The sequence below is a fragment of the Mobula birostris genome, chromosome X (genome assembly GCF_030028105.1).
Source record: "Mobula birostris isolate sMobBir1 chromosome X, sMobBir1.hap1, whole genome shotgun sequence".
NCBI classification, from domain to species: domain Eukaryota; kingdom Metazoa; phylum Chordata; class Chondrichthyes; order Myliobatiformes; family Myliobatidae; genus Mobula; species Mobula birostris.
Genome location: NC_092402.1, coordinates 75,183,954 through 75,209,823, shown reverse-complemented (window position 1 = coordinate 75,209,823; position 25,870 = coordinate 75,183,954). Strand labels below are relative to the sequence as shown.

At 44.3% G+C, this 25,870-nt stretch overlaps 1 protein-coding gene across 1 annotated transcript in view; it reads left to right on the top strand.

Moving 5' to 3' along the window:
* The window catches only part of mrc2 (mannose receptor, C-type 2), a 256,319-nt gene that overhangs the window by 214,229 nt on the left and 16,220 nt on the right, over positions 1-25,870 (top strand). Inside the window, exons 23-27 of the mRNA XM_072248739.1 lie at positions 781-889; positions 3,596-3,834; positions 8,811-8,979; positions 22,736-22,882; positions 23,005-23,127. Of these exons, the coding sequence (XP_072104840.1) occupies positions 781-889; positions 3,596-3,834; positions 8,811-8,979; positions 22,736-22,882; positions 23,005-23,127 (787 nt within the window). The remainder of the gene's footprint in view (positions 1-780; positions 890-3,595; positions 3,835-8,810; positions 8,980-22,735; positions 22,883-23,004; positions 23,128-25,870) is intronic.

Here is a 25,870-nt window from a genome sequence, read left to right as displayed (position 1 = left end):
ACAGAACCCTCAGATAATGGTATAAAAAAGATTGATATTCCTTGCTCTAGAGTCTTGAAGGTGCAGTGGGGATTACAATCAATCATCAGCTGCTGTGGAGACTCTCGGTTATCAGGGTTGAGGCCACTCACGGAAAGAACAAGGTGATGGGCACTTCTGGAGCGCAAGAGTCTTTGTGCGAGGTACATGGAAAACCACCCATCAGCAACAAGAGGACAAACCAACAAGAGACAAGTGGTCCTCATGGTCCAATATATTACTGCTTATTTTCCCATGGATGAATTTATAGGCAATTGGCTCAGACCAAATACAAATTCCTCCGCCAGGCCAGCACACACTGAATTTTGTCCTGGAATAGAGTTTAAGCCAACGTTTTCTGATTCACGTTTTCACACAGAAGGTGGTGGATATGTGGAATGAGCTGCCAGAGGAGATGGGGAGGTAGCTACAATTACAGGTTTTAAAAGTCATTTGGGCAGGTACATGGATAGGAAAGATATTGTGGGATATGGGATATGGGATATGAATTAGTGTTGATAGGGATCTTGGTCAGCATGCACAAGTTGGGCCCAATGGCATATACATGATGCATTGATGACACTGATGCCCTGAAGCCTGGCCGAGGTGTGGTTGTATCCCTGTAGTCACTAATTGGTCAGTCATTTGGCATTCAGTTACTTGGTGCCGAGTCTGCTTCAGAAAGCAACGTTCTGTTCTGGTCATTGTTGGATATCTGATGTCATTTAACCTGAGGACTAAGCTATTGTATTGTCTGTGCAGGTAAACTGCGTGGTGATCTGGCATGCCTTACACCCCCAGTTCACCGGACGTTGGGATGACAGGAGCTGCGCCAATGATAAAAATGGTTACATTTGTCAGAGAAGCAAAGGTATGGTCTATGTAGTGTTCATCCAACTCATTAATTCCAATCTCTGCTCACTCTCCATACTCTGACACTGAGGGGTCTGTATCTTAGCATCTAAAATGGCCAAGTCCAGTTCATTGTTGTGGCATCCGATTGGATAGAATGTAACATGATGAGGGCCATTTCCTGCTCATTTGGTGGCATCCTGTAATCTGACTGGATGTTTCTAAGATAAGTCATGTTGAATATCCAATACAATTTAAGCATTAAATATACAATCCATGGAAGTGACAACCAACCCAATCCACAGAGCTCAGTCCTTGATCCAACTCAGATCTCCAGTTAACCCAGATCCCAACCTGCAGTCCTTGATGCCTACAGTACTCCAATGCTCTGTTCGTGGGGCGCTGTTTCGTCAATGAAAGATACTGGCATGGATAGAGGAATTGGCTGTCAGGCAGGAAGCAGTGAGCGGAAATAAGGGACCTTTTCTGCTTGGCTGCCAGTGACTAGTGGGGCTCAGGGGTCAGTGTTGGAACTGCTAATTTTCACATTGTTTGTCAATGGTTTAGATAATGGAATTGATGGCTTTGTGGCAAAGTTTGCAGATGATACAAAGACATGCAGAGGAGTAGGTAGTGCTGAGGAAACAATGCAATTGCAGCAGGATTTAGACAAATTGGAAGAATGGGCAAAAAAAGTGGCAGATGGAATACAGTGTTGGAAAATGTATCATAATGCATTTTGGTAAAAGGAACAGGAGTGCAGACTGTTATCTAAATGGGGAGAAAATTCAAACATCAGAACTGCAAAGGGACTTAGTAGTATTTATGCAGGACACCCAGAAGTTTAATTCACAGTCTGTGGTAAAGAAAGCAAATGCACTTTTGGCATTTATTTCAAGGGGAATAGAACATAAAAGTAGGGAGATAATGCTGAGCAGAACAGAAATAAGGAAGATTCTTTTTAGCTAAAGAGTGGTGAATCTGTGGAATTCTCTGCCACAGACTGTGGTGGAGGCCAAGTCCGTGGGTACATTCAAAGTGGAAGTTGATAGATTCCTGACTGATCGGGGCATCAAGGGTTATGGTGAGAGGGCAGGTGTATGGGTTTGAATGGGATCAGGGATCAGCCATGATGGAATGGTGGAGTGGAATTGATGGGCTGAATGGCCTAATTCTGCTCCTATGTCTTATGGTCTAATGGTCAAAGGTCCTGATGCCCCAGGCTTCCACCTGGTGGCCTGCTGGTTGTCCCGATTCAGATTGCCAACCCGGGCAATATTCTCTGGGTTAGCCTCACTAATCAGTAAAGCAAGTGGGACCAGGATGTTCAGAGCAGTAATTAGGTTAAAGCCAGAGCACACTTCTTCAGGACTGGCTACTGAGATGCAGAGCCTAGGAATAGTTACAGAAGACAGGTGGGGTCCTGGGGTGGATGCATAGAGAGGGTCAATAGTTAGGTCTGAAGGTCAAGAGGTGTCAGACCCAAACATCCACACTTGTGTGTCTCTCTGTTGTCCTTGCTATGTCGTAATCCTTGTTCTGTTGGTGTTTCCACCATGGAGCTGGAACCACTACCCACCCCCACCCTCCAAATGGCCGACTACCATTCATCAAGGCTCCTCATTTCTTTTGAGCCAGTTGCCTGGAGCCTTCATTCCTCAATCTTTTGAGCATGTAACTGCCATCAGTGGCCTTGCCTCCCACTGTCTTGAGCCTAGAGAATTTCAGAGGTTCACCACCCTCTGCAAAAAGGAAGTTGCAGCACATATCAGCTTTGAGCAGCTGCCTCCTTACTTTGTAGCTGTATTCACCATGTGCTTTGTTGCACTGACAGAATACAAGTAGTCGAAAATTCACCGTTTCCAGCAAAGATGCACTCCACACAAGGCTGAAAAATAAATCTTAGGTCATCCCTTCTGTGTTCCAGAAACAACACACCTCATGTCCATTTGGTTTTGAATCAATGCATCACTTGTCTCTCAGCTCTACTTGACTCCACACGTCCTTGCCAAGGGTTACAGAAAAACAAACTGAATTTGAGAATGAGATCCCAAAGGACTGGTAAAATTCCTGAAAACTTGTAGCACAAAACAGTACTAGAACATCTATGTAGCAACATCAGTCGTGGGTTAATGGCAGATGTAGTTTTTCATACATTTTTCATCTGTTTTTATATTCATTCTCAGGACGTGGACATCACTGGTATTTGCACTGTCCCGGGTCTTTCATTAAGAGCAGATACTTATTTATTTATGTAGCGATACAGCGCTGAACAGGCTTTTCCAACCCTTTGAGACCCAGTGCCCCAGCAACCCCCAAAAACCTCAATTTAATCCTCGCCTAATCACGGGGACAACTTACAATGACCAATTAACCTACCAACCAGTACATCTTTAGACTGTGGGAGGAAACCCAAGCACCCAGAAAAACCCCAAACGTTCCACAGGGAGGACACACGGAGATATAAGCTGAATTCCAATTTATGAACTTTTAAGATAAGATTCAAGCATGTTTTCTGAATTACTAATCTCTCAGCATAACTACTCAGCACTGTTACCTACTTCATCTGTTATTTAGCAAGCTTCATTGGTGTTGGATTAACACCAGGAAAGAGGGGGTCTAACTCTTTGTCTCTTTCTTGGTCAACTAGCTGGAAGCCTTTTCTTTGAGACAAGAGCCTCTCTTCACTTTCCCTTTGACCCAAACTCTTCTTCTTTCACTGCAGACCCATCTCTACCATCGGTACCTGCCAAGTTCCCGCCTACCTTCACGTCAAAGCTGACCTACATGAACAGCACCTACCGGGTAATTCAGAAGCCCCTCACATGGCAAGAAGCCGCTTGGCTCTGCGAGACTCGGAACGAGACCCTGGTCACCGTGATGGACCCCTACCATCAGGCTTACCTCACACAGGTCATCAACAGTGTCCAGTTCCCTGTCTGGATTGGACTCTCCAATGAAGAGGTAACTCCAGTGACTGAGGCTCCTCGATTTAATTGTGATCCATCCATCTGCATGGTGGTTGGTTGTAACCTGCAAATAATGTGGGTAAAATGCTGATTTTAATTAATTAATTAATTGATTGGTTGGAGGAGGAGATGGCGGCGCGGTGCAGCACGCGCGGCCACTTCGGTGGTGATGTCTGTTATTTGTCAAGTAGGGGACCGTGCACAATTCTGATTTGATGGAGACAGACGTGAGAGTATGGAGGAACATCTGAACTGCCTGCTTCGCTGCCGCTGTTACTGTGTGGTCCAGAATCTCTGGAGGAGAAGGCCCCGAATCCTCGGCTTTGCTTGTTTTGGTGGCTGGGCAAGGTCGAAGGCGCTCGGGAGAGGATGGCGCTCGGGAGGGTGTATTGGAGGGGCTGGTCGGAAGCTCGAAGTTTTCGGACGGACGGACTCAGTGTCGGCTATGGTCGGGTGCTTCCAATGCATCGGCAGTTGTCGGTGCCTGGAGGTTTATGGCAGGGAGTTTCTTCCTTTGCCGCCTGCTATTGGGGACTCGGGAGTTGATCGACTCGGGACTTTGAGACTTTTTTTACTGTGCCCATGGTCTGTTCTTTATGAAATTATGGTATTGCTTTGCACTGCTGTAACTATATGTTATAATTATGTGGTTCTGTCAGTGTTAGTCTTTGGTTTGTCCTGTCTTCTGTGATATCACTCTGGAGAAACATTGTATCATTTCTTAATGCATGTATGCATTTCTAAATGACAATAAAAGAGGATTGAGTGTTCTCATAACCTAATCTAATCTAATTGAGATACAACACAGAATAGGGCCCAATTTAACCCTAGCCTAACCACAAGACAATTTACTATGACCAATTAACCTACCAACCAGTATGACTTTGGACTGTGGAAGGAAACCCACGTGGTCACAGGGAGAACATACAAACTTCTTACAGGCAGTGGTGGGAATTGAACCCGGGTCACCTGTAAAGAATTGTGCTGACCCCTACACTGCTGTGCTGCCCATTTCAGATGTGCTGATACTAAGTTGTTGTGAACGTAGAGCATATCACTGCGTTGTAAATGCCAGAATAGCTGAACCACCAGGGTGCAGAAGGTTTGAGAGCCTCAGTGTTGGTAAGGAGGGTTAGTATAGATAGGTGTTTGCTGGTCAGATGGGCTGAAGGGCCTGTTTAGATCACGTATTGAAATCAATCCTCAGGTTACCGAGCAGTTGTATCGCACTCCACAGCTAGACCTTTCGGGTGTTGGTGACAATGGGTGACATCACTTGGCCAGAGGCTGAGTTATCCGGCTATACGTCCTTCCTATGGAATGTGTGGGTTTTCTCTGGGTCCTCCGCTTTCCTCCCACACCGTGCTGCTATTACATTCACTTATTGCGCCTCTACTCAACATACATCTGGGTGTAACAGACCCCCATCTGCTCTGTCACAGTAGCCTGTGACACAGCTCTCTTCTCTCACCCAAGCAAGAGGAGGGTCTTCGTTACATTCTGGTCTTGTGTCTTGTCAACAATGCTTTTAACGCAAGGTGTGTAATGGTTGGGTCATACATGTGATGGGGGCAGGACATTGCCAACACATGATTTAACCCTAACTTAATCATGGGACAATTTACGATAACCATTTAACCTAGCTGGTACGTCTTTGGACTGTGAGAGAAAACCTGAGGATGCAGACAAAGGCCACGCATTCCACGGGGAGAACGTACAGAGAAACCTTACAGGATGGTGCTGGAATTGAACCAGGCCAGCTTGAAGTTCCTGACTAACTACCATCGACACATGACCTGTGGAACCAGAGGAGTCAACATGCTCGATCACTGTTGCACCACCATCAAGAATGCTTACCGTACCATCTCATGCCTGAAAAGTCCAATCACCTGGTTGTACTTCTACTCCGGTGTATAGGCAGATACTGAGGACCACAGCATCAGTGGTTTGGACCTAGAAGGTATGGCCAAGGGAGGCAGAGGAGCACTTACAGGACTGCTTTGAGTCAGTGGACTGGATCATATTCAGAGATTCATCTTCAGATTTGAATGAATATGCAATAGTTGTCACCAATTTCATCAGATTGAGTGTGTGCCTTCGAGAACGTACCAAACACACCCTAACCAGAAACTATGGATGAATCAAACGAATCGCAGTCTGCTAAGTGATATACTGTGGCATTTATGACATTTATGACCAATGATTCAGGTTTCGACTACAGTGCAGTACAACCCACTGAACACCAAAAGTTCAGAGTACATATGTCACCATATGCAGCCCTGCGATTCATTTTCTGGTGGGCATACTCAATAAATCTATAGATTAATAACCATAACGGAATCAATGAAAGACTCTCCAACTGGAGTGCAGAAGACAACAAACTGTGTAAATACAAAAAGAAAGCAATAAGTATCAAGATCATGAGATGAAGAGTCCTTGAAAGTGAGTCCATTGGCAATTCTGTGTGAAGTTAGAGACATAACCAAATGCAGGTCACCTGTGGCAAGGTTTGCATAATATTATTTTGTATAAGGTGAAACCCATCATCATGAATGGCTGTGATGCCTGACTCCCCCGACGAGCGATAAACACTTTTTATGCATGCTTTGAAAGGGAGAATGAAACTACACCTGTGCAAATCCCCACAGTATCCGGCAATCCTGCAATCTCTGTCTCAGAGGCCAATGTCAGCACATCCTTCAAGAGAGTGACCCCTCGTAAGGCATCAAGCCCCGATGGTGTACCTAGCAGGGCACTGAAAACCTGCACCAACCAACTGGCTGGAGTGTTCAAGGACATCCTCAGTCTCGCACTGCTGTGTCTCTGAGGTTCCCACCTGCTTCCAATTGCGAGTGCAATTTGTCTGTCTCTGCGTCAGGTCTGCAGTGGACACAATCTCGCTGGTTCTCCACTCGGAGAGAAAGTGGACAACAGCAAAGCACACATCAGACTGCTGGTTATCAATTACAGCTTGCCATTCAATGCCACCAACCCCCTCAGTACTGATCTAAACCTGGGCTTCTGTACCTCTCTACCTCTCTCTGCAACTGATCCCGACTTCCTCACTGAGAGACCGCAGTCAGTGCAGATTAGTGGTAACATCTACTCCTCACTGACACTCCTCAAGATTAGAGAGAATGGTGATTAAAGATTAGTTTTATTTGTCACATGTACATTGAAACATGAAAATATAGAGTGAAATGTGCTGTCTGCATCAGTGACTAACACAGTCCGAGGATCTGCTGAGGGCAATCCACAGGTGTCATCACACTTCCAGCGCCAACATCGCATATGCCCATAACATACCCTAGCTGGCATGCCTTTGGAATGTGGGAGGAAAGCAGAAGAAACCCACGCAGTCATGGAGAGAACATGCAAACTCCTTACAGTTGTTGAACCTCGATTGCTGGCGCTGTCAGCGTTATGCTAACCACTACGCTACTGTGTAGTTCACTGCCCTGCTCTCTCTGTGCTCATGACCGTGTGGCTAAGCACAACTCAAACACCTGTCTATAAATTTGCCTATACCACTGTTGTTGGGAAAGTCTCAGGTGTCGACGAGGAATCGCACAGAAGAGGCGGATGAATCAGCTGGTTGAGAGGTGTTGCAGCAACCTTGCACTCGGAGAGGGGAAGTCAAGAGAACACTGACCAGTCCCCATTGAGTACCTACCAGGGTAGAACACGTTGATGCAATCACAAAGAAGCACGCCAGTGACTCTACTTCATTTGGAGTTTGAGAAGATTTGGTATGCCACCAAAGACTCTTGCAAATTTCAAAAGATGTTTGCATCTCCTCCTGGTATGGAGGCTCCAAAGCCCAGGTCGTAAAAGGCCGCAGCGGGTGGAGACGCAGCCAGCTCCATCATGGGCACAACCCTCCTCCCCTCATGATTGTGGACATCTTCAAAAGAATACGGCATCATTACGGACCTCCAGCATCTGGTACATCTTCTCTTCATATTGCTACCATTGGGGAGCAGGTACAGGAGCCTGAAGACCCATATTCAACGATTCAGAAATGGCTTCTTACCCTTCACCATCAGACTTTCAAATGGTCCATAACCACTCCCTCTTTTTTTGCCATCCTTAAGAACATAAGAAATAGGAGCAGGAGTAGGCCATCCGGCCCATCGAACCTGCCCCGCCATTCAATAAGATCAAGGCTGATATGACCGCAAACTCAGCTCCATCTAACTGCCTTTTCCCATAACCCTTATTTCCCCTACTATGTAAAAATCTATCTAATTGTATCTTAAGTATATTTAGTGAGGAAGCCTCAACTGCTTCCCTGGGCAGAGAATTCCACAGATTCACCACTCTCTGGGAAAAACAGTTTCTCCTCATCTCCGTCCAAAATCTTCTGCCCTGAATCTTGAGGCAATGTCCCCTAGTTCTAGTCTCACCAACCAATGGAAACAACTTTCCTCCTTCTATCTTATCTACCCCTTTCAAAATGTTGTATGTTTCTATAAGATCCTTATTTTTTAATTTACCTAATAGTCATAGTCATAGTCATACTTTATTGATCCCAGGGGAAATTGGTTTTCCTTACAGTTGCACCATAAATAATAAATAGTAATAGAACCATAAATAGTTAAATAGTAATACGTAAATTATGCCAGGAAATAGGTCCAGGACCAGCCTATCGGCTCGGGGTGTCTGACCCTCCAAGGGAGGAGTTGTAAAGTTTGATGGCCACAGGCACGAATGACTTCCTATGATGCTCTGTGACGATATAATAAACCTGATTCTGATTCTGTTGTTGTACGCTTCACATGTTGTATGCCTGTGTGTTGCTGTGCACCCTATGTGTTGTTTCATACCTTGCCTGGTGTGTACATTGTAACCATATGCACCTCATTCTGCAATATTTAATTGTTTGTGGTTTTACCCACCACCCTCACCCCTCTCTCCCCACCTCTGGTTCTGTTCTCCCTCACGCTCAGTGACCGCTATGTTTTTGCACAGGGACGCAGGGCCTACTCGTGGCTCAGCGGGGACGAGCTGTTCTACACCAACTGGCAGGATGGAGAGCCCCATCAGGTCACAGGCTGCGCTCGGATGGATGTGGACGGGACGTGGCAGACATCCAACTGCGACGCCAAGCTGAGTGGAGCCATCTGCCTCGCAGCGGGAGGTAGGAGGGGATGATGAGGAGGGATCTGTCACGCAAAGGAGGCAGGGTTTGAAGCTGCCAGTGATTTTGGATAAAGTTGGAGTGTGTGAAGTGTAAAAACCTCGTCATCTGGGCCAGATATCCTGCTTGTTGGAGAGAGGCAGATGTTCAAAATTATAACCTATTCCTTAAAGTGACAGGAGACACGGAGGCTGATAATCTGCATATTGTAACCAGGTGATGAAGGGTCTCAATCTGAATCATTTTGCTACCCACATACCTCCATAGATGCTGCCTGATGTTGATTGCCTCCTTATTCCCACTCACTGTATAATGTGGCTGTTGCCTTAGGTTTTTCGGGCTGTTGACCTTCCACCTCATGTAATCTGATTAATTAGTCACGAACCTCCCCCTTCGTCTCTCTTCAAGCTCTCCGAGATGTTCTCATCAAAAGTCCTGGTGGGCACCCAGCTCGCCCCCTCCCATGATCTTATGTTCAACCTCTCTGCTTTGTCAGTTTGTTTATTGATTTATTTAGAGATGCAGTGCAGAATAGACCCTTCGAGCCACATCACCCAGCAACCCCCAATTTAACCCAAGCCTAATCACAGGATAATTTACAATGGCCAATCAACCTACCAACCGGTACGTCTTTGGGCTGTGGGAGGATACTGAAGCACCTGGAGAATGGACAAACTCTTCACAGGCCGCGGCGGGAATCGAACTCGGGTTGCTGGTACTGTCCAGCGTTGTGCTACCGTGCCGCCCAGTTCTCTTGTCATGGATTCCATGTGACATGTAGCATTATAAAATATACTCCTGTGTTTAAACTTTCTTTGATTCGGTCCCGAGAGGGTGTCAGGGGTAAGTTTTTCACACAGATTGTGGTGGGTGCGTGGAATGCACTGCTGGTGATGACGGTGGTAGAGGCGGATACGCTAGGGTCTTTTAGGAGGCCCTTAGGGAGGTACATGGAGCTTAGAAAAATAGAGGGCTGTGCAGAAGCAGGTTACATGGTTGGCACAACGTTGTGGGCTGAAGGGCCTGTAATGTGCTGTAGATTTTCTATGTCCTATTTTCTATGTTCTCTGAAACCTATCAAATGTTGAGAGGCCTGAAAAGAGTGGATGTGGAGAGGATGTTTCCTATGATGGGGGAGTCTAGGACCAGAGAACACAGCCTTAAAATAGAGGGGCGTCCCTTTAGAATGGAGATGAGGGTGAATTTCTTTTGCCAGAGTGGTGAATTTGTGGAATTCATTGCCACAAGTGGCTCTAGAGGCCAAGTCATTGGGTATACTTAAGGCAGAAGTTGATATATTCTTGATTAGTCAGGGCATGAAGGTTTATGGGGGGGAAGGCAGGAGATTGCGGCTGAGAGGAAACATGGATCAGGTGGTGAACTGGCAGAATGGACTCGATGGGCCAAATGGCCAAATTCTGCTCCTATATCTTATGGTCTTATGGTCTAGTAAATTTGCTGATGACTGTGGCAGATGGAGTTCAACCCAGATAAGTGTGAGGTGGTTCATTTTGGTAGGTTAAATATGATGACAGAATATAGTGTTAATGGTAAGACTCTTGGCAGTGTGGAGGATCAGAGGGATCTTGGGGTCTGAATCCATAAGACGCTCAAAGCTGCTGTGCAGGTTGACTCTGTGGTTAAGAAGGCATACGGTGCATTGACCTTCATCAATCGTGGGATTGAGTTTAGGAGCCAAGAGGTAATGTTACAGTTATATAGGACCCTGGTTAGACCCCACTTGGAGTACTGTGCTCACTTCTGGTCACTTCACTACAGGAAGGATGTGGAAACTATAGAAAGGGTGCAGAGGAGATTTACCAGGAGCGACGGAGGATGGCGGGGGGGGGGGGGTAACCTGATAGAGGTGTATAAGATGATGAGAGGCATTGATCGTGTGGACAGTCAGAGGCTTTTTCCAAGGGCTGAAATGGCTAACACGAAGGGGCATAGTTTTAAGGTGCTTGGAAGTAGGTACAAGGGGGATGTCAGAGGTAAGTTTTTTTATACAGAGAGTGGTGGGTGCGTGGAATGCACTGCTGGTGGTGGAAGTGGATACAATAGGGTCTTTTAAGAGCCTCTTAGATAGGTACATGGAGCTTAGAAAAATAGAGGGCTATGCAGTGGGGAAATACTAGGCAGTTCCTAGAATCATGGTCAACACAACATTGTAGGCCAAAGGGCCTGTAATGTGCTGTAGATTTCTATGTTCTATGTTCTATGTATATTACTTCTGGTAATTGTAAGGTGTGGAGGCTCCAGTGCATGGGATCACAACAGGCTGCAGAGGGGCATAGATTCAGCCAGCTTCATGATGGGCACAACCCTCACCACCTTTGAGGACATCTTCAAGGGCTGTTGTTTGCACCCTTTCCCCACCGTGTTGACGGTGGAGACCAGCAACAATCATTCCTTGTTTGGACAGTGAACCCATTTTGATAGCTGGGTGCAGTGATATTGGTGCCAATGCCCCCCTCTGCTGGTAAAAAGTCACACTGCAGCATCAGCACTGGCAACCGTTCACCTGGTACTCACTCTGCAATGGCAGCTATCCCACCTCACTCTCAGCTACTTGATGATTGCAACAGATAAAGACTAATGTGGCATGACATTTACTCTTCCTTTACTGTAAAGCACACTTCCAAGCAACAATGGCAAGAAATTAAATAGCGCTTGCATTAAATAACTGATGTGCAGAAGTCCAGTATGTGTGAGTGCCACTGGCAGATAAAGCCCAATGCATTATATGTTAATTTAGCAGATCCTGTACTTTTGGAATGTCTCATTTCTATATTAGCAGAGGTGTGTAAAGGAAATTCAATTCAATTCAATTCAATTCAAATTTAATTGTCATTCAACCATATATGAATACAGCCAAATGTGACAGCATTACTCTGGGGTCACGATGCAAAGACACATTTTTTCCCCGAATAAAATGACCCCATCTTCATGGAAACATATCGAATGTTGAAAGGCCTAGATAGAGTGGATGTGGAGAGGATGTTTCCTATAGTGGGAGAGTCCAAGACCAGAGGGCAAAACCTTAGAATTGAGGGACGTCCATTTAGAGCAGAGCTTAGGAAGAATTTCTTTTGACAGGGTGTAGTGAATCTGTGGAATTTATTGCCATATGTTTTATTTTGACTGAACAACGAGGTCAGAAAGACCAGGCACCACATAATCTGGTTTCAGGACCTTAGTGTTTATCGGCTTTATCAAGGACAAGACATTACAGGGTAAAGCAGAAAACACTCCTTTTTAACTTCACAATGTTGACTACAGCTCATTAACTTTGAAGCCTTTTAGGACATCCAGTAGCCTTTAAAAATGCAGGTTTTCTCTAAACTTGTGTTGCCATGGAATTCACCCCTTCCCCTTCTGTGTGAAGTAGGGTCGCCAACTTTCTCACTCCCAAATAAGGGACAAAAGTAGCAGTCAAATATGGGACACTTGTGTTTACCCCGAGAAAGACTACCGTAACCATGAAGCCTTGTGCAGGCACCTGTGTGCGCATGCGTGACGTGCTCATGCACGTATGTGCCGATGTTTTACTACAAATCTTCCCGATTCTGATACACTGTACATACATTATTTCTACTTTATATAGGCTGTGTATTTATCATGTCATTCCTGCTTTTACTATATGTTAGTGTTATTTTAGGATTTATGTGTTATTGGTATGATTTGGTGGGTTATTTTTTGGGTCTGGGAATGCTCAAAAATTTTTCCCATATAAATTAATGGTAATTGCTTCTGCGCTTTACGACATTTCAGCTTACGAACAGTTTCATAGGAACAGTCTACCTTAGCAGGGGAAATATGGGACAAGCGCAGTCCCGTATAGCTGCGGTCACCAACCATCGGGCCGCGGACTGGTACTGGGCCGCAAAGCGTGTGCTACTGGGCTGTGAGGAAACGATATGAGTCAGCTGCACCTTTCCTCATTCCCTGTCACGCCCTGTTGAACTTGAACATAGGGTTGCCAACTGTCCCGTATTTGCCGGGACATCCCGTATATTGGGCTAAATTGGTTTGTCCTGTATTTCCCCCGCTAGGGTAGAGCATTCCTATGAAACCTTTCATGCTGAAATGGTGTGAAGCGAAGAAGCAATTACCATTAATTTATATGGGAAAAATTTTTGAGCGTTCCCAGATCCAAAAAATAACCTAATAAATCATACCAAATAATACATAAAACCGAAAATAAATAACATTAACATATAGTAAAAGCAGGAATGATATGATAAATACACAGCCTATATAAAGTAAAAATAATGTATGTACAGTGTAGTTGGGAAGATGAAGGCAAAACCAATTAGTGGGAAAAAATTTGGCACGTACGCGCATGCGCACATAGGTGCCCACGCAAGGCTTCATGGTCATGGTAGTCCTTCCTGGGGTAAAGTGTCCTGAGATTTGACTGCTGCTTTTGTCCCTTATTTGGGAGTGAGAAAGTTGGCAACCCTAACTGTAAAAGACATGTTGAGGTGAGTTTAATCCTACTTGAACACCGCTCCCACCCCCCCCCCCCACCGGGTCAGCCAGAATATTGTCAATATTAAACTGGTCCACGGTGCAAAAAAGGTTGGGGTCCCCTGCCGTATGGGACAAACCAATTTAGCCCAATGTACGGGGTGTCCCGGCTAATACGGGACAGTTGGCAACCCTAGTGTGAAGTGTGGGTGAGCTGGGATGGTGGACACCAGCAAACAACCATTCTTTTGGACAGAGAGCCCATTTTGAAAGCTCAGTACGGAGTTACTAGTGCCAATGCTGCCCTCTGCTGGTGGAAAGTCACACTGCAGCATCAACACTGGCCATCCGATGCGCAAAGTTAAAAGTAAATATATAATCAGAGTACATATATGTTACCATATACTGCCTTCAAATTCATTTTCTTGTAGGCATTTACAGTATAATTTTATATTTAGTTATGAAAAAATACACATAAACAAAGACCAACAAACAATGTGCAAAAGAAGACAACTTGTACAAATAAAAATAACACCGAGAACCTAAGTTGTAAAGAATCCTTGAAAGTGAGTCCGTAGAATCAGTTCAGAGTGGAGGTGAATGAAGTTATCCATGCCAATTCAGGAGCCTGATGTTTGTAGGGTAGTAACTAGTTGGCATTACTAGACAAGGAAAATGTCATGGCACTACTCAGATAGGACAGACTGGGGAGGTTTAGTGAGGCTTTGTGGGTAAAACTGAGGAATGAGAAAGGTATGACCATGTTAATGGGATTACATTATAGACCGTCAAACAATCTGCGGGATTTAGAGGACCAAATTTGTAAAGAGGTCGCAGACTGTAACAAGGAACATAAGGTTATTAGAGTAGGTGATTTTAACTTTCCACACATTGACTAGGAATCCCATACTGTTAAAGGACTGGACGGAAAAGAGTTTGTCAACTGTGTTCAGGGAAGTTTCCTTAATCAGTACACAGAAATCCCAACTACAGAGAGTGCGATACTCGATCTCCTGTTAGGGAATGAGACAGGGCAGGTGACAGAAGTTTGTCTTGGGGAACACTTTGCATCTAGTGATCATAATGACATTTGTTTCAAGGTAATTATGGAAAAGGATAGGTCTGGTCCTCAGGTTAAGATTCTAAATTGGAGAAAGGCCAACTGACTCTAGCAGTTTCCCCACCACTGATGTTAGGCTAACTGGTCTATAATTCCCTGGTTTCTCTCTCCCTCCTTTTTTAAAAAGTGGGGTTACATTAGCCACCCTCCAATCCTCAGGAACTAGTCCAGAATCTAAAGAGTTTTGAAAAATTATCACTAATGCATCCACTATTTCTTGGGCTACTTCCTTAAGCACTCTGGGATGCAAACCATCTGGCCCTGGGGATTTATCTGCCTTTAATCCCTTCAATTTACCTAACACCACTTCCCTACTAACATGTATTTCCCTCAGTTCCTCCATCTCACTGGACCCTCTGTCCCCTACTATTTCCGGAAGATTATCTATGTCCTCCTTAGTGAAGACAGAACCAAAGTAATTATTCAATTGGTCTGCCATGTCCAAAGTAATTATTCAATTGGTCTGATATGTCTCCCCATAATCAATTCACCTGTTTCTGTCTGTAGGGGACCTACATTTGTCTTAACCAATCTTTTTCTTTTCACTTATCTATCAAAGCTTTTACAGTCAGTTTTTATGTTCCCTGCCAGTTTTCTCTTATAATCTCTTTTCTCTTTCCTAATTAAGCCCTTTGTCCTCCTCTGCTGGACTCTGAATTTCTCCCAGGTGAGCCGCTTTTTCTGGCTGATTTGTATGCTTCTTCTTTGGAATTGATACTATCCCTAATTTCCCTTGTCAGCCACGGGTGCACTACCTTCCTTGGTTTATTCTTTTGCCAAACTGGGATGAACAATTGTTGTAGTTCATCCATGCGATCTTTAAATGCTTGCTATTGCATATCCACCGTCAACCCTTTAAGTATCATTTGCCAGTCTATCTTAGCTAATTCACGTCTCATACCTTCAAAGTTACCCCTCTTAAAGTTCAGAACCTTTGTTTCTGAATTAACTATGTCACTCTCCATCTTAATGAAGAATTCCACCATATTATGGTTACCAGGAAAGTTGATGAAGGCAAGGCAGTGGATGTTGTCTACATGGACTTTAGCAAGACATTTGACAAAGACTTGCATGGGAGCTTGGTCAAGAAGGTTCAGTCATTTGGTATTCAAGATGAGGTCGTAAGTTCCAAGGTTTATTTTATTGTCAAAGTATGTACAGTATATACAAGACAACTCTGATATTTGTCTTCTCCAGATAGCCATGAAATACAGAAAGACCATGGAAATTATTGAAAGAAAAGACATCAACCCCACCCCCCGGCGTGAAAAAGAAAAAGAAACAAAACTCACAAACCCCAGACTTCCCCCACCCCCAACAAAAAAGGCAGTAACAATATCATCAAATTCCCAACCCTTCCCTTGCAGAAAAAAATGACAATAACAACCCCTGATCTCCACACTCACAGTAAAGAACATCAACAGTAACATCAAAACCCCAAACACCACCCCCTCCCCATGAGATCACCCACCTGCCAATCGGCCACAAGAAAGAAAACACTGAAAAACTGAAGGAAATCAATATAGAGTATAGTCCAATAATCACAAATATCTCAGAATATCGAAAACATCCTTTTGTCAGCTTACGAGGAGAGTAGCTGCATGAACTCAGTCCTTCCGTGAAGAATGTTCGCGACCCGGGTCCGAAAGCCACCGATCCGGCTGGTGATCATCATTACCTCCGTTGGGAGCAATCTCTGACCCTTCCACATTCACCTCAATGCTTCAATCTTCTTGCCACTTCGAAATGGAGTCGTTCATGACCCTACACCCCGTCTCTGGTCTGTTCCAAGAGTCAGCTTGTGTTCTCGGTCCTCTTTGGGTCCCCGTCTCTGATCTCCACAAGGCAGCTCTCCGGATACAGCAGAGCGCTAGATCATTCATTCAAGCTCCAAACTTTATGTCACCTGCTCCAACAGTTTCCGTAACACAAACAAGACAAAAATAACAAGCAGAAGGTGTAGAAAATGTGAAATAATTTAAGAGATTTGCTATCTGGAAGATGTCACCTGAGGAATCGTTGTTCACTAGTGCCATCTTGACCTTTCCCCTATAGGCTTTTCTCCATAGGACCTTTCTCCTATGCTCCTATGGATTAGACACTGGTTTCATGGTAGACGGTTGCCTCTGACTGGAAGCCCGTGACTAGTGGTGTGCCACAGGGATCGGTGCTGCATCTGTTGTTGTTTGTCATCTTTATCAATGATCTGGATGATAATGTAGTAAACTGGATCAGCAAATTTGCAGATGACACCAAGATTGGGGACCAGTGGACAGCAAGAAAAACCATCAAAGCTTGCAGTGGGATCTGGACCAGCTGGAAAAATAGGCTGAAAAATGGCAGATGGAATTTAATGCAGACGAGTGTGAGGTGTTGCACTTTGGTAGAACCTACCAGTGTAGGTCTCACACAGTGAATGGTAGGGCACTGAGGAGTGCGGTGGAACAGAGAGATCTGGGAATACAGGTTCATAATTCCTTGAAAGTGGTGTCACGGCTAGATAGGTTGTAAAGAAAGCTTTTGGCACATTGGCCTTCATAAATCAATGTACTGAGTACAGGAGATGGGATGTTATGCTGAAATTGTATAAGACGTTAGTGAGGCCTAACTTGGAGCATTGTGTGCAGTTTTGGTCATCTATCGACAGGAAAGATGTAAATAAGATTGATAGAGTACAGAGAAAATTTACAAGGATGTTGCCAGGATTTGAGGACCTGAGTTAATCGGAAAGGTTAAATAGGTGAGGTTTTTATTCCCTTGAGTGTAGAAGATTGAGGGGAGATTTGATAGAGGTATACAAGATTATGAGGGGCATAGCTAGGGTAAACGCAAGCAGGCTTTTTCCACTGAGGTTGGGTGGGACTAGAACCAGAGGTCACGAGTTAATGGTGAAAGGTGAAATGTTTAAGGGAAATATTAAGCAGAAGCTTCTTCGCTCAGAGGTGGTGAGAATGTGGAAGGAGCTGCCAGCAGAAGTGGTGGATACGGGTTCAATTTAAACATTTAAGAGAAGTTTGGATAGGTACATGGATGGGAGGGGTATGGAGGGTATGGTCCGGGTGCAGGTTGATGGAACTAGACAGATTAATGGTTTGGCATGGACTAGATGGGCTGAAGGGCCTGTTTCTGTGCTGTACCTTTCTATGACTCTGTGATTCTAACTGATCTTGAACCTGGTGGTGTGGGACCTAAGGCCTTTGCACCTCATTCCTGATGGTAGTAGTGAGAAGAGAGCATGTCCTAGATGGTGGGGGTCCCTGATGATGGATGCCACTTTCTTGGGGCAGTGCTCCGTGTAAATGTGCTTAAAGGTGGGGAAGGCTTTACCCATGACGAACTGGGTTGTATCCACGATCCACTTTGCCCACTTTACAGTGGCAGTTATCACATCTCTCTCTCAAGCAAAGCTGAGCCAGTGATCGAAAGGCCACTGGTTTTCAGAGAAGAGTTCTACCTGTAACACAGTAGCAGATGTTAGTTTTCAGCTGTTGGGCTGATCTTGGATTCACTGCTTTGCTTTGTCATACAAGAAAAACGAACAAGGATGTTTCAGGCTTCCTTTCATCCACATTTCCTCTTCCACCGGCTCTCTTTCCATCAGTTTCTCACTCTCTGTCTGTTTTGCTGCTAGTGCCAATGTTTGGACAACTTACCTTCCAACACTCTGTTTTGCACCAATGCAGCTGTCCATCAGCAGAAGCACTAACATCGCATGCTTCTGGATTCTGGGTCCTATGGCTTCCCAGAAATTCATAAAATTGTAAAAGTCCATTTTGTCCACAAATGGACTTCACCTGACACTGAGTTCCACTCCCCTACTATTCTATGAAAATTTTTTCCCCTCAGTTACCCCCGGAACCCTCCATCAATTACTGTAAATCCATGTCACTACATACCATCCACTGCAAAAGGAAATATTTATGGAAAAGAGCAAACAGTTGACGTTTCAGGCCAAGACCCTTCATTAGGTCCCTCCAGCATTTTCTGTGTGTTTATTGGATCTCCAACATGTGCAGATTTTCTTTTGTTTGTGAAAAGGAAGTACGGTATTTCTACTTATCCTCCCTAGGCCTCTCAGAATTTGTACACTGCCAACTTACTGCCAGTCTCTTTTTTCCCTGAACAAAATGACCCCATCTTCATGGAAACATATCAAATGTTGAAAGGCCTAGATAGAGTGGATGTGGAGAGGATGTTTCCTATAGTGGGAGAGTCCAAGACCAGAGGGCACAACCTCAGAATTGAGGGATGTCCATTTAGAACAGAGATTAGGAAGAATTTCTTTTGCCAGAGTTTAGTGAATCTGTGGGATTTATTGCCATAGACAGCTGTGGAGCTCAAGTCATTGTGTATATTTAAAGCAGAGGTTTGATAGGCTCTTGATTAATCAGGATGTTAAAAGGATATGGGGCGAAGGCAGTAGAATGGGATCAAGAGGGATAATACGTCAGCCATGATGGAGTGGCAGAGCAGATTCGATGGTCCAAATGGCCTAATTGTGCCCCTATGTTTTCTGGTCTTATGGTTTTGAACCTCATTAAGGGGCTGCCTCAGAGTTCACCAGTGATGAGTAGTGCTCAGATTGCTGCTGGCAAGATAACATCCTAGGGTAAATCAGTGCACGATCAGGGGTCAAGGTCAGGAGGTCAGAGCTCATGGCCAGAGTCAAGGCTACGAATGGCAATGACGGATGGCTTATTTCCTGAAGGTTGTTACTGTTACTCCAGGCTGAGCTGATTGTTTTCATAGTTGGGTGTAGCCGTAGATCCCAAGATTTGTGTCCCTTGAGGTCAATAGCAGCCTCAGGGCAATCTTGGAGAGGGAGCCTCAAACAAGCTTTTTGTCTCTTGACTGGAAGCTCAAGGTTATCCTTGCAGAGCGAACCGAGATGTCACTCAATCTGCAGTTAGTTTCTACAGTGAGGAGGAGTCCGTGTAGTGAGCACCAAGTACAACAGAAATAATATATAAATCTATCAGTCTCAGATATGACATTTCAAATTCTCTCTCTCCCTCCCTCTCTCTCACTCTCTCTACCCCTTGCTTTCCGTCTCTTTCTGACTTCCTATCCTGTAGAATTCTTTATTAGCCTTAATCTCAGTTACATCACCCCTTCACCTGCAGCACTTTTCACAACCTTGGGTAGTTACAGCATGCTTCATGTGAATTGCTTCTACAGTGTAATCACTGTTGAAGTGTGTGTAGGGGGCGGGGGGAGGCTGGAGCAGATTGATTGTCCATTATAGAATCTGTCAGGTTGAAATCAATGAAGAGTTGGGACTGATGCATTCAGTGACCGCTAGTAATCACATTTTTTTTAATGTATTCCTTTAAGAATAAAAGTCCCAACTACCAATCTATTAACCAGATTCCTCAAACCTAAACTTTTAAATTAAACATGATCTGATTGAGATCACCAGAAAGCCCAATCGTGAAATGTCAAACATCCCACTGCTTACTGCCACTCAATCAGGACCAGTAACAGTGGAGGTGAGAGACTGCAGTGCAGTTGTAGCATGTTAATGACTGAGGAAAGGACAGCCCCTCTCCTGCTCATACCTCTGTTCAAGGTTCAAAGTAAATTTATTATCAAAGTATGTATATTTTATACAACCTTGAGATTCATTTCCTTACAGGCAGCCACAAAGCAAAGAAACCCAATAGAACCTATTAAAAAAAAATGCAGGAAAAAAAATGGTACAAACAATAAAAGTAAGCAAGTAACACTCTGAACTGAAGTTCACGAAATGAGTCCACAGCCTGGAAGCCAGTCATTGCTGCAACCGGCCCAGGAGTCCGTTAGTTGCAGGCCACAGCCTCAGTTCAGTGCAGAGACAAGTAAACCTCGCAGTGTAGTGAGTTGAACCACCCTGTTCCTCGTGACTGGCCCTAACACCCTGACCTTTTCAATCTGGCCCCACGCTTAAATTGTCCAAACCTTGGGTCGTTCCTCACTCTCAAATCTGGGCTCTGCCACTTTGTTACACTGTTGGGCCGGGCCTTGCTGCCTTGATTTGGCCTGTACCCAATCTTCCAATTTGGCCCGGTGCTTAAATCAATCAAACCTTGGGTCTTTCCTCACTGTCAGGCCTGAGACTGGGCCCCACTGCCTGGGCTCTGCCTCTGATATTTAATTTTTCCACCATTTGCTCTCTATTTTAATTTAAAACTCTTTTATTTGCATTTCCTGTGGCACAGTAGTGTAGTGGTTAGCACAACACTATTACAGCTTGGGGTTCAGAGTTCAGTTCCAACGTCCTCTGTAAAGAGTCTATACGTTCCCCCTGTGAGTTTTCCCTGGGTTTCCTCCCACAGTCCAAAGATGAACTGGGTGGGTTAATTGGTCTTTGTACATAGTCTTGTGATTAGATTAGGGTTAAATCGGTGTTTGCTAGGTGGTGTGGCTCGAAGGGCCAGAAAGGCTAATTCTGCACTGTATCTCTAAATAAAAATAAAGTAAACATTCAGCTCAAGCATTCCAGATAACTGTAGCAGGATAGCAGATGCCAGTAAACTGGCTGCAAGGGAGAGCAAGAATGGTTTCTGTTATCAGCCAGGGCCATCTTTTGATTTATATGGGAATGGAGCAAAGGGGGAGCATAAGTAAATGCATCGCTCCCTGAGAACGTTGTGACCCCTGCACTTTTGATGAGGGAACTCATATTTGTAACGTATCTTTCACTGCTATTTTAAAAGCCACCAAAAGCAGATGCTCTTCTGAATGTGGCAACCTATTGTTACACTTCAAAATTCCACAAACACCAAAAAAGTCCATTTCCCCCAACAGGTGCCTGACCCTCTGAGTTCCTCCAGCTGTTTTCTACACCAATAAGCACTCAATGTGTTTGAAGTACTTTTTTAAAAGGATATATAATGATCCTGTCAGGAAATATAGAGGAGGCTTGACCCAAACACAGAGCAGTGTGGACGATTTAGTGGTGAGCGATAACTTTAATAATAAACTGCAAAATTACAGGCCACGAGGAGCCACAAAACAAAAGGTGATGGATACTTAACTTGACAAGGCAACTAGATAACTGAAGGCTTGGTGCAACTGGCTGAAGCTGGCTAGTTTGAAGGGTGAACAAGTATTGTGGATGAGAGCTGGGTTTAAATAGGCTGCAGGTGATGAGTTGGAAACGAGTGGCAGGTGGGTGAGACTGGGAGGTGCCTGTCTGAGCAGGCTTGACAGATCAGGACATCAAGAGTTTATATAACATCAGGGGATTATTTGTAATGAGAAGATAGATCTGGTTCCATCATTAGACAGTACCCTATTAGTACAGCAGTGCCTTAAACCTGAACTCAGATCTGACTGATTGTCCATCTTCCAACTCAAAGAGTGATTACTGAACTTTAGGATGCTATTTGTTGTCAACCCACAGCTGACACTTCTTGAGTGAATGGAATTAAAGAGCCAAAATATTCTATAGGAGATGGAAATGTTCAGGTTTGAGCTCAGGACTGCCAGGTTATCTGTCTATAATAAAACAATTGTGTTAATGTGCATTCTGAATTGTTAACTGACCAAGCAGTGAATACAATTATGCAATTGAATTAAAATGAGTAAGAACTAACTCTGATCCAACAGATGGCCAGTGATGCACAGGCTTAGAAGCTGTGCCTTCTGCTTGCATTAAACTTCAGTTTGTCATTTAATCACTCCAGTCTTCCAGCTTTTGTTCCTAACCTTCTCGTCTTCCCAACCTTGGCACTGTACTTACATAAATTTTGTAACATCCCAAACCTTTTCTGGTTCCGATGAGAGGTTACTGACTGGAAACATTAACTCTGTTTCTCTCTGCATAGGCTGTATCCTGCAATTTCTATTTATATTCCACATGTCCAACATTCTCGGTATTTTGCCATTGTAATAGTTGTGACACTCGAGTTACAGACCAAAAGAAGTGAACTTATCAGGGAAATCTAATTCAATCTTGACTGGGTATAAAGGATTACGGACTCCGGCTGAAGGGGGAAACTGGTTTTAGGAACATAGGAACAGGGTTCCCCGCCCCCCCATTCCTAAAGCCTGGCCATCTGTAGTTCGCAGTATTGAACGAAAATCAAGGAACTGAGAGGAGAGGAGCAGCGGTAATGTTTCTGACTGTTGGATTCTGAATTTAATCTCCTCCTGCTCAAGTATTGGTTGTTTTCTTCCCAGATTCATGGTCCACCAAGTCAAATTTCTCTGGAAGTTGCCCAACCAGCCTGGAGGATTCCTCTTGGATCCCCTTTCGCAATCACTGTTACACCTTCCACTTGGAGAAGAAAGCGAGCCCCAAAGATGCGGCCAGGTTCTGCCAGAAAGGTATGTGACTGCTAAAGGATATTTAATATGACACACGGCTTTGGGGGGCATTGGCCATTTTCTGGAAGTGGAGTGTTGTCCTCTGCTAAAAGCTGTGCTTCATTGTCATTGTGCTTGAACAGTGCGAGGGGCAGAGATGCTGTCCATTCTTGACGAGACAGAGAATGTCTTTGTATGGGAACATCTACAGACGTATGAAAATGATACCAAAGGTGCCTGGCTGAGCCTCACGTACAACACAAAGGGTAAGTGTGTATCGCCATAGAAACCTGGAAATAGAACAAACAGTTCCTAAGTGGAGTTAATTTTATGTAGCACATGGATTCTTCAGCAGTGAGGTGTAATGGCAGAATACTCTTTTGAAAGGGTAAGCCTAGAAGTTGCATCGCTACCAGTCAATGGCAATCATGTATTGTTATGGGCTGACCTAATGTTGTTTGTGAAAGTCCCAAAAAGACAAAAATACTCAGTGGTGAAACTGATAGAACAATGTTGTCAAGTTTCCTCGTGGAAGGCCACTCTATTAGCTTCAGTGATGTATATTCAATAGGTCTATTGTCACAAAAGCTGTCATTTATTGTCGCAAGTACTTACTTACTTGTTGCCCATTTCGCTGCTGGTGTTTAGGGCAGCAATGAAGGTCTTCCATCTCTGATGGAGTTCAGGGCTTCCTTCATTGCGCCAATAGCTTTCTCTTGGTTTTCATTACCGTCAGTCATGCAAGTTCCAGGTGGAGAGTGAAGAATATCCTTGCACTCAGATGTAGAAGGAATCTTCATTGCTATTTCCATAACAATTTTGTTTTACCAGTCAGGGTTGTTAGCCCTGAGTTCAACCCTCAAACCTGGAGGACCGGTGGACCACTCTTAGTCTGTCCTCTACCCTTTGACCTGTTTGGCTTGGGTGACCCTACCAAGAGTCAAAGCATCAAGCCCAGACTCCAGCCAGCATCGCTCTCTGGGCCACTGAGGCACGCAAGCCTCCAAGCAAGCCACAACAAGGTTGTGGTCTTCTTGGAGGTATTGTCATAAGTGTAGACTCTCAAAGTGCCATGCTATAATCCACGAAGCACTCTTCCATCCACCGAGGATTGTTGCTACTTAATGAAAAGGTGCTGTAGTTTTGAGACAGCACTCCCAGGAGATTAGAGTGATATGGATAGACTGGTACAGGACAGTATCCACAAGAGGCATGCTTTCTGTGTGAGGCTGACAGACTGACAGACCCCTCATAAACCAATCAGGGATTTCAAGAACACCCATAAGGTCTCTGAACTGAATAATACTGACCAAGTGCTTGTATTGTGGGCAGCACAGTAGGACATCTGGTAAAGGTGCTGCTCCACAGCCCCAGCAACCTGTGTACAATCTTGATCTTGGGTGCTGTGGAGTTTACTTGTTCTCCCTGTGACAGTATGGGTTTCCCCAGATACTCTGGTTTCTTCCCGCAATCCAAATGCATGATGGTTGGTAAGTTGAAGTTGCCCCTAATGTAGTGGAATCTGGAAAAGCAGAGTTAATGGGAACATTGGAGGGAATAGGTTCCAGGGAAATTGATTGTTCTGTGAACCAGTGTAGATATAATTGGTCAAAACAGTGTCTGTATTAAGAAATTCAGAAAATAAAAATATAACATTCTTGAGAAATCTACAATACTAGTACATCTCCAAGCTCAATCTGCCTGCACCAGTGGGCCAGTAGGAAATTAGATGAGGTCTCTCCACCCTTCAAGTGGAGCATATGTGACTCTCCTAATGCAGCGGTGGTTAGCAAGCTGAGAGGTGGCAGCGATCATCAGTAATCAGCAGCCAGAAAGAGTCCTGAAGAGTGACCTTGACCTTGACATCCTTCAGCAAGGCTGTCCAGGCATACAGGAGGCTGGATTTGAGTCTGTACAAGGAATAGAACATCATCTGTATGTGTGTATGTTGAGGAGGGGGCGGGTGGTGATGGTCAGTACAGATTTCATATACACAGTGGATTCCCATTAATTGGGCCAGCATGTGTTGGGACAACTCTAAAAGCTAATGGAGAAAATAACCGGGATTCTCTTCACTTATTTGGGACACCATGCTGCTTAATTGGGACAGGAGACTGTTGCTGAACAATTTCTAACTGGCGTTAGTCACGTGTGCTTGCGTGGCCGTTAGACACTACACCATGCTTCAAGCAAACAGTTTTTAAATAGCATCAGTTGCACAGTTTTGTGTTTAAAAAGCAGTGATTTTTGTCACTGATATTTGGTGAGAAATAAGCAGTAAGACAATTCAGAACTGCTTTGCTCACTGTAGTTTCAAGCATTCAGGCTTGGAGATGCCAGAAATGGCCAGGGATGAAAATGAAACTATTTCACTACTTCAAGTTAGAAACTACAAAGAATTTGAAGGTATCGACAATCATCTCGAACATTACAGTGAAAATGAAGGTTAGGAGGATGCAATCATTGAAAGCATCGTATGAAGGCAATTCATTATCTACACTAGGTGTCTGCATCTGATTTTGTTCATTCACTATCAATCAAAAGAACATGACACGGATGAATTCCTTCATCAATAACTATTAGGAACTAATACACAGTTTTATAGTTCTGTGGTAGTATTGGTAGTGTTCTAATTTGTTCTGGATTTCATTTAAATACATAATTTGTAACTCAGTTTTGTCGTTTTATACCTTTAAACTATTTCCATGAAACTTCGGCTAATTGGGGCAGCTGCTTCATTGGGCCGAAATGAAATGGTTATGATGTGCCCAATTCACTGGAATATCCATATCCTGTGTATCCATATATATCTATCACATGCATACTCGCTCTCACAATCTCTCTCCAAATGGTCCAATATTTCATATTTGCACCGCCTTTGATATTTTTGATTTTTATTTATTTGAATTCATTATCAAGTTCCAGGAGCTGCAGTACATTCAAATGGGAGGTGAAGTGCTCTTCTTCAAACAAGACCAGCCCTTATTGCATATCTGTGTGTTAGGGAGG